The sequence below is a fragment of the Gallus gallus genome, chromosome 3 (assembly GCF_016699485.2).
Source record: "Gallus gallus isolate bGalGal1 chromosome 3, bGalGal1.mat.broiler.GRCg7b, whole genome shotgun sequence".
In the NCBI taxonomy this organism is placed as follows: domain Eukaryota; kingdom Metazoa; phylum Chordata; class Aves; order Galliformes; family Phasianidae; genus Gallus; species Gallus gallus.
This window is the reverse complement of record NC_052534.1, coordinates 22,103,296-22,116,949: the sequence shown is the minus strand read 5'-3', so window position 1 is coordinate 22,116,949 and position 13,654 is coordinate 22,103,296. Positions and strand designations below refer to the sequence as shown.

Here is a 13,654-nt window from a genome sequence, read left to right as displayed (position 1 = left end):
AGTTGTAATAAGTTTGTACCAAGCTCAGAAGACATGGAAGTTGCCAGCTCAAATAACGAGTCACAAATGTACTTGAATTTATTTGCATTTGCTAAGTAATGGGAAAAAAATACAGCTCAGTATGTGTTGTCATTGCACGAACAGTGTTACTTCAAAAACCCTACGTGAGGATCATATTGCACTATCTTTGTGGTTGTTATCCAATGACTTAGAAACGGGCTTTACATTATAGCTGTTGCTTGAAGCTTAGGTTAAAGCCCTTACATTTGAAAATCTTTTTTTTTCTTTTCAATTTCAGTCAAAAGCTTTCACAAGAGTTTAAAGAATTGGATTTTGCCCTCTAGAATAAACATTTTGAAACATAACTCTGGAAAAAAAAATATTTTGAAACCTGTAGACAATGAGGGAAAATATACAAGCGCTCCATGAGCATTTGTAGGTTTAATTATTGTCTTCTCTTCACACCTCTCTTTGGAGAGACGTATACAAGGATATACAGTAGTGGTGAGCAAGTCTTCCAAATCCTCCATATCAAGGAACATGCTGGAGTCTCATCACCACCATATCTCAATGTTGGCTGCCAATGAGCCACTGCTGCCAGGAACCTGCAAGGCATTACTGTCTTCAAAAGGGGCCTTCTTTCACATATGGTGGCATTAGACTAAAAGTAGCAGCCATGTTATGCGAGGTTGCATTAACTTGCCATAATAAATCATGAAGTCATAGAAAAAGTAATATAATTTGCAGTGCTAAGTTTACCACTGAAGCTTCTGCACATAGTGAGTCCCCTTCTCCCCATGTATTCCAGTAGATCGTTAATCAAGTGTTTTATAAATCTATGTTTCCAATGCATGCACAGCTCCATCATTTATAGATATTAGTGCACAATGGCTTTTTCATATTAATTTCTACTTTTAATGCTTTACTGGAAACTAGGCACTGAACAGGCAGTGTCTGGCAGAACTCTCAAAATAATCAACTCCTGATGTCAAGCCATACTTTATCTTCCGAATAGCTTGAGTACAGGAATAAGGGATTCTCTCTCCAAAATCATTATCTGGAATGAACCTATACTTCGCAACAAAATGTTTCCATGTTGTTTCTATGTCTCCCATGAAATTGAAATTTTGCATTAACATAGACCTCTTTTATGCCGCAGTTAAATGGTGTCTGTTAAAAAAAATTTAGCATGATCTTCACTTCCTAATTTTGCTAATTAGGAAGTTTGCTAATAATGTGCTTGGGCAGGCATTGAGAAAACCAGACTTATACAGTCATTCCTTCAGTGGATGTTCACTGAAACATTTCACAGAAACATGCAACTTGTCCAATCTGCCTATGTACATCAACCTGAATGAACCAGCTTTAAACAATACAAAGAGCACAATGGAACTACTGAAGATAAAGCTGGATTTTAATTTCAATCACTCCTTTCTAAAGGAAACCTCAGTTCGTACCAAAGCGTTATTCAATAGCACAAACAATGCAGTGATGTAAGATATCATGTTTGAAAATATTAAGGAAAAATCTAATACCAACCATAATCCAGCATCTACCTTTGAAATCTAAGAGCACAGCAGCTTAGTGTTTTTTTACACAAAGCAAAGTTTACCTATATTTAAAACTCAAGTGAAAAATAAAGAATTAAGGATTTTTTTTTTTTTTTCCAAAGACTTGGTATTAAATATCAACAGGCCTCAAAGCACACAGATTCCAAATTGTACATAAAGCAGTGTTGTTTAGGGAAATGTGAGTTAGCTCAGGTACTGGGACAGTGAAAAGATAGCAGACCAAGCTCAGTGCAGTCAACATGCAAAATCTTCAAGCCCACCAAGAAACAATTTCCACATGATTGCACAGAAGATGCAACACAGAAGGCCTAAGACAGACAGTACTTCTGCACCACCACTTTTCCTCTAATAAACCCTCATCCCTCTGGTACAGTTGCCCTTACAAATTGCACTGTCCTATCAGGATGGAGTCTGTCCTACCAAAATCTGAAACAAGCCCCATCTGAATGAAATGCTTATGGCTAGATGAGTAAGCTAAAACAATTTTGAGAAAAACAAACAATTGTTCTTATAATGCTCCTTTAAGATTGCAATTAGATAAGATTAAATCAGCAGGAATTTCTCCACACAAAGTAAATGGAGCATTTAATATCCCGCTAAAATAAAACATAGCACATCAAGCTTCCTACAATATCATGTTAAAACCACAGTCTCCAATCTCGTCAGTGTTATAGCTTTGTAAATAACAATAAAAGATCTGTATTAGAGACATTCAATTTTCACTTCCTCCAACTCACATGTTATCTCAAAAGCAAGTCTATAGGCATAATGTGCAGCCTGCCCCCTCAATCCAGTAAAAAAAGTGAGATAGATTAGATATACCTGCTTCCCCCTAACAGTGATAAATAATGCAGTCAGGTCTCACTTAAAAATTCTTGACATATAGTTACTGCATATGTTATTATCATGATTACATACTATCCTCATTTAACCGTTTTCCTTTAGCTTTGATGACAGCAAAAGGAATAAGAATATAAACTGTCCTTGCAGAGGGCAATGATTTTCCTAGCTCACAATAAATAAGCTAGGAATTTCCCTTAATTTTCCTTCCTATCTCACATATATTACCTGCCAGCTGAAAGCAAAATCATACACCATGCAAAGAAATATGAGCAGATGGCCTCCTCCACTTGGACTGAAAGAGAACTGCCATTTCTTGACAAGCAGACCAGGAGTAGAGGTAAACGCCTATGTTGTATACACCTGCAGGCAGATGTGGTCCTGGTATCTCTGCTTGCTTCCATGCAGGATTGTGCAGCAAGTGTTAAAGACAGGCATAGGGAACCATCACTTTCTGGGATGGCAGAGCAAACCCAATATTTCTGCCCTTCCATCTTCTGTCTACATTCTGGCACAGGATTCAACTCTTCAGAAGATGCCTTATATACAGCCACTTGCTGAGAAGCGTACAGTGCTGGGACAATACTGTTTCCAACTCATTGCAGTCAAGGCCATGGCAGTCAACATTCAGCCATTTTAACCACTCTGCCCTATTACAGTTGTTATCTGTTATCTTTTTTTCAACTACGAAAAGGCAAAATTGTGGGAGTAGCTGGTATTAGGCTACAGAGCAGACAAGTACTACAGGGTTAAAAACTCAGGGATGTGTGCTAGAGGACAGCTACAGCACATCTAAGTGTAAAAAAAAAAAAAGAGATCAACAATCTGAATGGTTTCCTTTAAGTCCTATTGGTTTAAAAAGAAAAAAAAAAGAGCACAAAAGCTGGCTGCCTCAATCTGTTTGGAGCAGTTCAGGGTAGAGCCAAACTAGCCACAAGATTCAATAATGCAAAAATCTCTTCAGTCATGATTAATCTCAGCTGAACTCAGTGACATGGAAGAATGTGTTTTCTTATTCTCCATTCAAGTGCTAGATCCATTTTACATATGAAAAAATTATGTATAGTACTTGGCTGATTCCATCAATTATAAACATTCACAAATGGAATGCATTTTAGCAATTTCAGGCAAGTGTTTTTACATTATTTCTGAGGCCATTGTCAGTTACGGGTCAGCCAACTCTGTGGCAGTACCAAACAAACCTGTAGGCATTCATGTGTGAAACCACACAAAAAGCATACTTGGAACAAGCCAGCCAGGAACCAAATCACAGGACAACGCACAAAGGGAACAATCATTTTCTTACTGAACTATGATGCTAGATTAATAAGTCTGTTACAAAGCTTACTCTTTTTCAGGTCATCTTATGACCTCTGGATGGCATACCATGATAGTCATTGGAATATAGACCAGCACACCGCTAAAGCTATTCACAGTTCCACAACCAGCTCTCATATGACTGTGATTCTCTACTTTTATTTAGGATCCTTCCTAGTTTGCCCTATCTACATGTCTAAAATCTGAGAAATTTTGTGATTAGTCTCTTCTATAAAAACAAGCACGCGTATAAAGCTCTCTACTGGCTTTTGACATCATACACCATTTCCACAAATATTAATAGCTGGTCTCTAAACAGGGTCCATAGAACATACATTTTAAACACTACTGTGAGACAGTACAGGATATAAGTCATTAATACTTTTTCGCTAAACCAGAAGTCTACTGAAAAATTTATTCTTTGAAAGTTCTCAGCTCAGATAAAGATAGTAAAAACATAATAAATGCAAAACATCTAGAATGTAAGTTTGGGATAAACTGCTTTGCTCTCAGGATAAAGTGTTTTGGGGGTGGGGAATTTGTTTCTCTTTTCAAACTAAACCTTCTAGCAAATGTTATTTTTCTTATCCATTGGTCAGCTTTGAGGACCACAGCGGTTTTCAAGGCTTCAATTTTAATTGTTAAACACAGGCTTAAGGGCTCCTACTCTAATCAAATCCAAAAGACATCCATATGCACAAACGATCCTCTTGCAGGGATCATCAAGACCACTTCAGCAACTTCGAACAATTCACACAATGAAGATCTGCTCTGCCGTCAGGCCCTCTGGGAATAATTAGCTCACAAATATTGCAGCAGTCTGAAAATTTAAGAACAAGACACTGCTTTATAGAAAAAGTCTGTCATCCTAATTTCAAGGTTCGTCTTCTCTCAGTTTCATAGAATCATAGAATCCTTAGAGCTGAAGGGACCTTTAAAGGCCATATAATCCAACTCCCCTGCAATGAACAGGGACATCCATGGTTCAGTCAGACTGCTCAGAGCCTAATCCTGCCTGGCCTTGAATGTCTACAGGGACGGGGCATCCACCTCCTCTCTGGACAACCTGTTCCAGTGCTTCACCACCCTCACTGTAGATGACTTTTTCCCTTATATCTAACCTAAACCTATCCTCCTTTCCAAAAGTTTGAAAACATTTCCTGTTGTTCTATCACAACAGATCCTGCTAAAGAGTCTGTCTCCTCCTTTCCTGTAGCTCCCCCTTAGATACTGAAAGACCGCTATCAGGTCACTTTGGAGCCTTCTCTTCTCCAGGATGAAAAGCACCAGCTCTCTCAGCCTGTCCTTGTAGAAGAGATGTTCCATCCCCTGTTTCAGTCTCCTACTGAAACGCTTTCTGAAATTTCAAAGATTTCAGGTTTAAACAGAACTGGTTGGATTCAACCTCAGTCCAAGAATTCATTGCCTCCTTCATTTCACTAGAAAAAGAGGGATTTTCAATTCAGTCTTGGAATGTAATCTCTAAAGTTAGAACTGATCACCTTCTACTAAGAAGCATCTTGATCACAGCATTCTTAATCAGATATTTGTACATCGACACAATACAATTTCTAACAAGGCTTTATAGCATCTCCCTCACTGTGTTTCTAGAAAATATAATAAGTTAACTTTGATACTAGCTACCATGCCATGTTTTTATTTTACAATTTTATTACATTTTCAATGCACACATGCAATTCGAGATGTAACACAAGAACTAGTAATTCCTCTAACAACGTTGAGGAGAAATAAGAAAGGCCACAGACTAAAAGACTGAAGCCTCAGAAGTACCACATCAGCCTCACCAACAGCATAACATCTACTCAGTCTGACTTCTAGCAGTTTCTTGCTTACTGCAGTTCTAGAAAACAATCTGTATTCTCATGCTGCACTAAGGAAACGCAGACCTTCATAACATAAAAAGTACAAAAAATGCATTAAAAGACAGTTCAGTTCCTCCAGCCTCCCTAAATTAAGAAACAACTAGTGAGGCTAGCTTAGTTTCACGCTCCTCCTACAAACACCTTTCCCCTGTTTATCCTAAATACAACTGTAGCCAGAGCTTATGATCCCTGTCTGGGATCGTAAGATGTCAGGGGGGATCTTTTTAAGATATTCATTATATTAAAATCCAGCAAATCTCTCCTGAGAATGAGGAAATTTTACCCTTTAAAGGCCTGTGGCAAGGTTAGGTTTTCACATGCCAGTGGCTCAGCCTGAAGGTTCTGATCCAAAGCAGAGAAATGAGCACTGCCAACTGAAGTGCATATACATTCCTGATTGTTTTTCAGCAGTGACAAAATAACCCATTTTCCTTAACCACATTTGGATAAATGGGTAAGTTTTTAAGTAATGGTAGTTCAAAGAGATAACCCAGTCTCAGATGGATAAAGCAGCATCAGTCCAAACGCGTAAGGCTTCAAAAAGTTAAAAGCAAAGTCAGGTAGAAAACAGTCTCTTAATGGAAGTCCTGGATGACCTACGGTTCACTCAGTTCTCTTCAGGGCAGGGACTGCATTATTTGTCTCTGTCTTCCATAAAGTGCTGAGCATATCTCAGAGCTTTTTCTAAGCAATAACAGCGGTATAAATGGAAGAGGTAACTACAGAAAACTGAACTGTATTCCATCCATGCTGCTTCCTGCTAGCCAAACTCCACTTCTACATAATTCTCCTCCCGATTGAAACATTAACGTAAAAAAGCACAGTGGTACAGTGGCTTGTCTTGCTGTCTTGCTTTCTTTACTGTTTGTTTTAGAGTGAATCACAAATAAATCATAAATAAATCATCTTCCTTAAAGGAAAATTTCTATCTTTTTGGTTTTTTTTTTTTTTTTTTGACAGATCAAGTCCAATGATTTGTAATACATTAACATCTGTAATTTCTTTATTTCAGTAGAAATTTTGGGTACAATTCAAAAAAATGTCTTTCATCCCAACAAATCCAGCTTCATACAAATTTCTTTAAACTTTTAATATAAATGTCGTGGTGACTTTTTTTTATTTTTTGAAATTTACTCATTTTGTGTTGTCTCCAAGTCAAATGAACAGGGAACATAATCTTAGGTGATTCAAAACAAAGAGTAATTTTTTTCTTCCACTTCTGACCCACGTGCAAGTTCTTCTAAATCAGTACTCCCACTAACCCAAGTCAATCTAAGTCAGTTCTTTCTTGTAAGAACTTAAGCCTGAATAATAAGCGTGAGAATAGACTTGTTGCATGAGTCAATGCAGGTGCACAAAATATGCTCCAAGGCTACATGATACACTTTTGTATGCCTGTCTGCAAAGCTAAACGATTCCAGAACTTGAAAATTTTTCATATGAATTGGATACTGTACAGATCAAGTGTAGATTGCCTTTGGTTTACGTAATGTTGTACCACAGTCACACACAGTAATTTAGAGATGCAATTTATTCTTCTATTGTGCAGGAGATACAGGCTACACTGCAAATTGCAAAGCCTGCTTTATTCGGTGACAGCCAAACCTGAGCAAATAATTCACTTGAAATAACTTATGCACTGTATTTTTTTTTCCCAAGAATGTCTGTGAGGAGATTATAGTCACCCTGTAATATCTGTTAACTGAAATTACCCTACAGAATTCCTCACGTGGTTCACTGTTACATGCCAGATCTTCTGAGCTGCGCTTAGTTGTGATTGGTAAACAAAACTTATGGAATAAGCTGCTCTGTCTGAATGCTCAGCAACAATCATGTTTCTTGTACAATGTAGGCTTCACTTTCTTTCCTTGTAGTGCCTTGTTTTATCTGGTGTGCTTTTATCAAATGCTTGGTAAGTTTAGCTGAAAATGAAATTTAAAAAAAAAAAATCAATGCTGTTCTACTGATAAGAAAACTGAGATTGCAAAGGCCAAGATTTCCAGCCTAACATCTATCTCCTGCATCATCTTCAGTAATGTGGCTGTTGGACTGCACAATGCTGAAGGAGTACAGTTCCTACTGATTTAGAATAGGGAAAAGCTTCAGTTAACCACTTTCATCAGGATGGAGAGACTTTCAATAGATGGCTTCACAACCTGACTCCAGAAAAAAAGAAACAGCTTTCCCACTACTTTTCACTTTTTTTTAGTTTCTTGTATAGCACAAAATATTATGAACTTGATTATTCAGGACATGAAATTCATGCTGTGCTATATATGCAATTCTCTTTAGAAGTAGAGGAAAACCGAACTCTGAATATTATTAGCACCCTCATTTTCCAGTAGACATTCCTCTTAGAGTTGAGTGTATGTGTTCAGAATAATTAGGTTTATTAAGTTCTTTACCAGGCTGCTCCGACTGACAGGTACTGGATAAAGCCACCATGAGAACATACTTTATCACAAAAGGGCCCGACAGAATCAAAGGATAAGTATCACCTTTTCAGTGTTTCAGCCACCCCATCATTTATCTACATCTATTGGATTATCACACTCTCTTCTCCTAGCTTTGCTTCAGAATGTTGTTCATAGCACTATCAGCTACTTTTTATTGCCTCCAACCTAAAGCTGTCACTCCAAGTTAACATAACTCCGCTACGAATTTCTACATTACTTTGACTTATTGAGCTAAATACTGTTTCAACAAAATCTGAAATAAAGCTAATAGAAAAATGTTCAGCAAAACTTGATTTTTATCAGGAGGGTGGAAAGGAGGCAGGTAGGGAGGCCTTTAAAAGTAAGTTTTCTGAAGTCTTAAATAGATTTTCTCATGAAAAGAAATATGGTGAGACAGGAAGAACACCAAAAGCAACCTCTCAATGTTTCCATTGATGAGAAGAAAGAGTTGAAGCAACCTGCACACGAGATGATTACCCTTCCTATTCACCTATGTGGAACAGAAAGGACAAGCCAATGACTTCATGCAATGCTTCTGCATGATACTGAATATTTTTTTTCCTCCCTTCTCTTTCAATTTTTCCAGACAATAAACATTTAATGTCATACGGCTGCCTATTTCTTTAAAATACACCACACGAGGCTGTGATAAAGATAATCTGACTGGAGTTTTAGTAAAGAATGACTTAAGTGCTTGAGTAGAAGAGGCTATAAAAACACTCTGTGCATTTGTACACGCACACAATGTGTATATCATCTGTGAAACTCACCCAATATAGCAACAACCTCGTCATCCTGGATTACTTCCAAAGACCCCGAAACCACAAAGCAAAGGCTGTCGACGCTCTCACCAGCGTGGTAGATGAGGTCTCCCGGGGCACAGTGCACTGTCTGAAATTCCATTGCAAGTGCTCGAAGGCACCCATCGCTTGCCAGCCTAAAGGCTGGGTGCTCTTTGAAAACTTTGCGGTTCAGATGAACACAGATATCTGCTCTCATGTCCTTAGGGCATATCTGCAAAACCTGAAAAGGAAATCAGGCAATCAATTCCTCTGCATGGCTTGAACATGACACACGACTATCCGTTCCTGTTTTATCCCTTAAAGCACGGGCTTCAGTAATTGCTTTCCTCCTCCTCATAAGGTTTCTAACCTCAGTTCATACTCTTACCTCTATATTATATGTACACACAAGCCACAATATTCAGTTTACTTTATAGTACCCGAAGGAAAATGTTTTCTTCTCAGCAACATGCTCTGCTGGATACTGAATCTCCATGATAAGGCTCTGAGTTTTTAAGACAAAAAAAAAAAAAAGCACAGGAGGGCAGAAAGTGGTGGAGAAACAGCTGCTGAAGGATCATTTCTAGTGGCCATATTCTATAAGAAAGCTCCAGGTGAGAAGAACATAGTACAGAGCAAATCATAATCTCAATCATTGAAAAAAAAAAAGATGAATTCTATTAGAAGTTTCATGAGCTCAACATTGAGACTTATAAGTATTTAACAGTCACCCCCCCCCCCCCCCCCCGCCCCCCCCAGTAGCAGTAACAGATTTTTTGTTAGAATAGAAGAGATTTTGATGGTATGTGTTGGGCAGCTTGATCTTCCAAATGCAACGTTCCTCCCATCTATCGATGATGTGTTCTCCAAAGTACATAAATTGATGTTTAGCACTGCAGTACCAGTCAGGACTATTTCTGAACCTTTTTAATGTAATACAGGCAGCTGAGTGGAAAGAATGCAGAATTACTATTCCACGTACAGATTAAGAGTTCCTGGCAAAATCTCTGGAAACACATAAAATGAACAAGGATGACAAAATCCTCAGAAGATAAAGACCGTGAGGAAGTACACTTCAAGCACATTCTTTGAGAAAAAACATTCTGAGTAGTACGAGCCTGTCCCATTCTTCTTCTTGTTAATACCTATGTCCTCCAATTAAGGGAGCACTCTGGGTGAGCTTTAGTGTTAATCCCACACATTTTTCTGCACGGAAACCCTCCTGGAAAACACAAAGGTAACACAGGAAGCACGATGGCTATGAGCCTCCACCCCCTCCTTGTGGCTCTATGCAAAACCTCTGAGCAAAGAACTAAGCTCTGGACTCTCTGCAAGGAAGCGGTACCAGGATACTCCAAGGGCAAATGGCTCTACTGTTGTTAAAATTACCTTTGGCCCACCTCCAAGCAGACTTGCTATTATGGATATCACTTCTGAAAGAGATATATTTCCATAATGCATGGTTGTAGGACACTCGTGGATGACTTCTCTCACCTGCCTCACAGTGACCAGCCCCCAAAACCTGCCAGTTCTCATACTTCCAGACTCAACAGAATGAGTTCGGGCAGAAAGATCAGCATTTAACATGGAACACAGGCAACAGCCTTAGCTGTCTCTGCAATTATCTCATTTCCTCTGACAATAAAAACATTCTGTATTTTCAGATGCTTGCCGAAATTTGGCACACATATACACTCCACAGTTACTTGAACATCACATATACAAAAGGCTGCTGTAATAGAAATAGCAACAAGAAAACCTGAATATACAAGAGAATATTTAAAGCGAGGCTCTTATCCAAAAACCTCTTGGTTTCCCATTCTAAAAGGAAGTTAGCTATTTTTCCATTCTCCATTTAAGATATCTCCGTACTTCATAAAAATAAATAGGGATTAAACACATTTGAAAGCTACAGACGAACAACAGAAGATTTTCATTTATATGGGAGGTATAAAACAGATCATCACAGCTTAATTTTAGAATCTCAGCAGCTCTTGGTTAAATTTTGTTATAGTAGAATTCTAGACTTCTAGACTTCATTTTTAGCTGATTATTCACTCCCTAGCAGGCCTGCAGTTAACACTGAATTGACAAATTTGTGGCCTACAAAATAGTGAGAAGGTTGGTTCTGTTTTAAGATTATCTTTAACTATCTGCTTCATACATAGAAAACTGCATTGTGTTACACAGCAGCACAACTACCACTGTTCCATCTCAGGAGCAAAACATGTTTTATTCATCGCATGACATGTTAGAAGTTATACAGAGGCATCAAATCAACGAAGCTCAGATTTTATGGATTGGCAAGCCATTACTCAGTCTTAGATCACGTTAGCTTTGCAATGCAGATGAAAGTTGATTTCTTGGTTTTACATGTCATCATCAGTAGCAGCTCAGCTATGAGCACAGCAGTTATTGAGATCAACACCATATTATGCTCTTTGATGCTCTGATAATTGCAGAGGTTTTTCTGTTTATTAAGATAAATTTCAAAGGCTACAGCGAGTTGTGCTAGGTTTGGTTATCCAACTGTCTCCTAAGGCTTTCTTAAAGCATTTCTCCTTTTACCAGAGGAAAATGGACTTTGAAGATAAGCTAAAAATTACATAGCAATTTTTTCTCGCTGCTACACTAAAACAGTGACTGGAGTTTGTGTTAGGGGGTGAAGTAATAAGTAATAAGTAATGCTGATGCTTTCCTATCTTCCCTAAATGTATCTTCCTCAGTACTTATAACCTCAGACAAAGATATTTCATGAGAAAACAGAGCATCTTCTAATCAGCACTGTCCAACACAAAAACACCCTTTCCTTCTGAAAGCTAATTATTATGGGCAGTGCTCCCAGAATCACAGTCTGAGATCTAGATACTAGATATGCTGAAGACCACTGAGGAAAGCAAACAATGCCCTCTGTAGCCGTCAGCCTCCAGACATCACAGAGGAGGCCACATCTGTCCATAACAGTAGTTTAACAACAAAACAGAAATGACTTTGTTTGCTCTAATTCCAGCATCTACAGTCCTGAATACAAGACTAAGCAGCCAACCAGAAGGCTGGTGACTGGAGCTCTGGTACGATCTCCTGAATGAAACACCCCACAAACCACAAAGCAGAAGTAAAATAGTATCAATCTCCATAACAGTTGGCAACTAATACGAGAGCAGAAAGGAGTTGCTTTTGCATTCTTGTACTAGAGAAGGGCCATCTGTCATGCTAAAATACACAATGGAAATTTTACTTGTAAATTCAATTAATGAGCATGATAATGTTCACCTCATGCAAGGCAGCTTTTAAACAACACATTATTATTATTAATGAAATCCGGATGTCATCACTGTATCTCCAATATTAGATTTAAATTCTGCCAAGGCAAAACAAATTATACTTTGCAGGCTCACATACCTGCAAACATCTCAAAAGAAAAAACACAAAAATCTCATTTGCAGAAATTCTGAGGTTGTATTAGAATTTGGAGGTTATTTTCTTTACTTACTGAAACCCAAGCTCTTCCATTGTTTTTTCTAATACTTCATGCTGTATAGCCAGCAATACACACAGACTTCTACCACTAACATAAGTCAGTATGACAGAATAGCTGAAATGCTGCATTTAAGAGCTTAAAATAAAGGGAAACTGCTACTTAGTGCTATTTAAAGAATGTTCATTGTCTTTACTAAGGAAGTGCCTCTAGTTTATTCCAACACAACACTTTCAGGATGTGAATTGTTTCCCTGCAGTTTAATTTACTCACCTTTTCAGTATCTATTCCTCTGGACATTGACCAGGTGGAGACAATGTAATCCATCACACGTTCACTGAGTCCTTTAGGGACCTGGTAGAGCTTTAGAAAGTCTCGGACACTGTTCAGCATTTCATGATATCTGTTCGTATTAGCATACATTTGCTGAAATATGGTTGTCACGTTACCAAAAATGGTTGCATACAGAAGGGCTGTAAAAAGAAAAAAAAAAGAGATCACAACATTTTATTGTAGCTATTGTTTTTGTTTTTGACCTGTGTTCCACTGTGCTGTAAGAAGAGAAAAGCCAAGTCCATCAAAATGCATGCTATTCTGGTGTTTTTGTTAGGAAGACCTGATGAGCACAAGGATTTTATAGGTCAGGTTTAGCATTGCAAAACAAGGACCACCACCTGTTCTCTGGTGATGGCAAGTCCTGCAGCACAGACCTCCTAAACCACAGCTATTTCTCTCTGTCTATCAAACAATTCAGTAGCATCAAAACCCTTATGGAACCGCAATAGAAGATACAAGAATTTTAAGACAAATAGCTTGACAGCAAATACTTTAAAATTTCATCTCTGGTTTATGGTGCCTGTGTTGAAATGCCATCAGTGACAGATTTCCAAGCTCTAAGTGCATTACCACAGTAGTAAGCCGAGTCATCATTACCCACCTTAGTGTGACAACAACAATGTATCAAAGCAGAAGATGGAATATGTAATAAACAGCTACCATGGGTCAGTGATTTATAGATGCAACTTTAATAATACATAAAAACTTGCATTATCTTTTATATTCCTCAGGCAGAACAGCAAGGCCTGAGGCAAGAGCTAAAGCCCTCAATTGTAGCTAGCCACACTACTCTTCTGATTGCATCAGGCACAGTTACAAAGCCAGATGGTGGATCAACAAGTCTTTAATAAAAAGCATGTGACAGAAAAAAAGGCAATATATCCAGTAGTATTCCAAGCAAATAAGAGTACACAGGATTTGAGAAAATCTGCCTTCCAAAGCCCAAGATAGGACAGCAGGTTGGTGGCAGTCTTGGTGGTCACGGCTTGCA

At 38.3% G+C, this 13,654-nt stretch overlaps 1 protein-coding gene across 22 annotated transcripts in view; it reads right to left on the bottom strand.

Annotated features, from left to right (window-relative positions):
- Window positions 1–13,654, bottom strand: part of KCNH1 (potassium voltage-gated channel subfamily H member 1) — a 193,590-nt gene that overhangs the window by 97,005 nt on the left and 82,931 nt on the right. For all 22 annotated transcript variants that reach the window (XM_040697360.2, XM_046939669.1, XM_046939667.1 and 19 more), the window contains exons 8-9: window positions 12,601–12,800; window positions 8,838–9,090 (exon numbers count right to left, since the gene is read on the bottom strand). In XM_040697360.2, coding sequence (XP_040553294.1) covers window positions 8,838–9,090; window positions 12,601–12,800 — 453 coding nt within the window. The remainder of the gene's footprint in view (window positions 1–8,837; window positions 9,091–12,600; window positions 12,801–13,654) is intronic.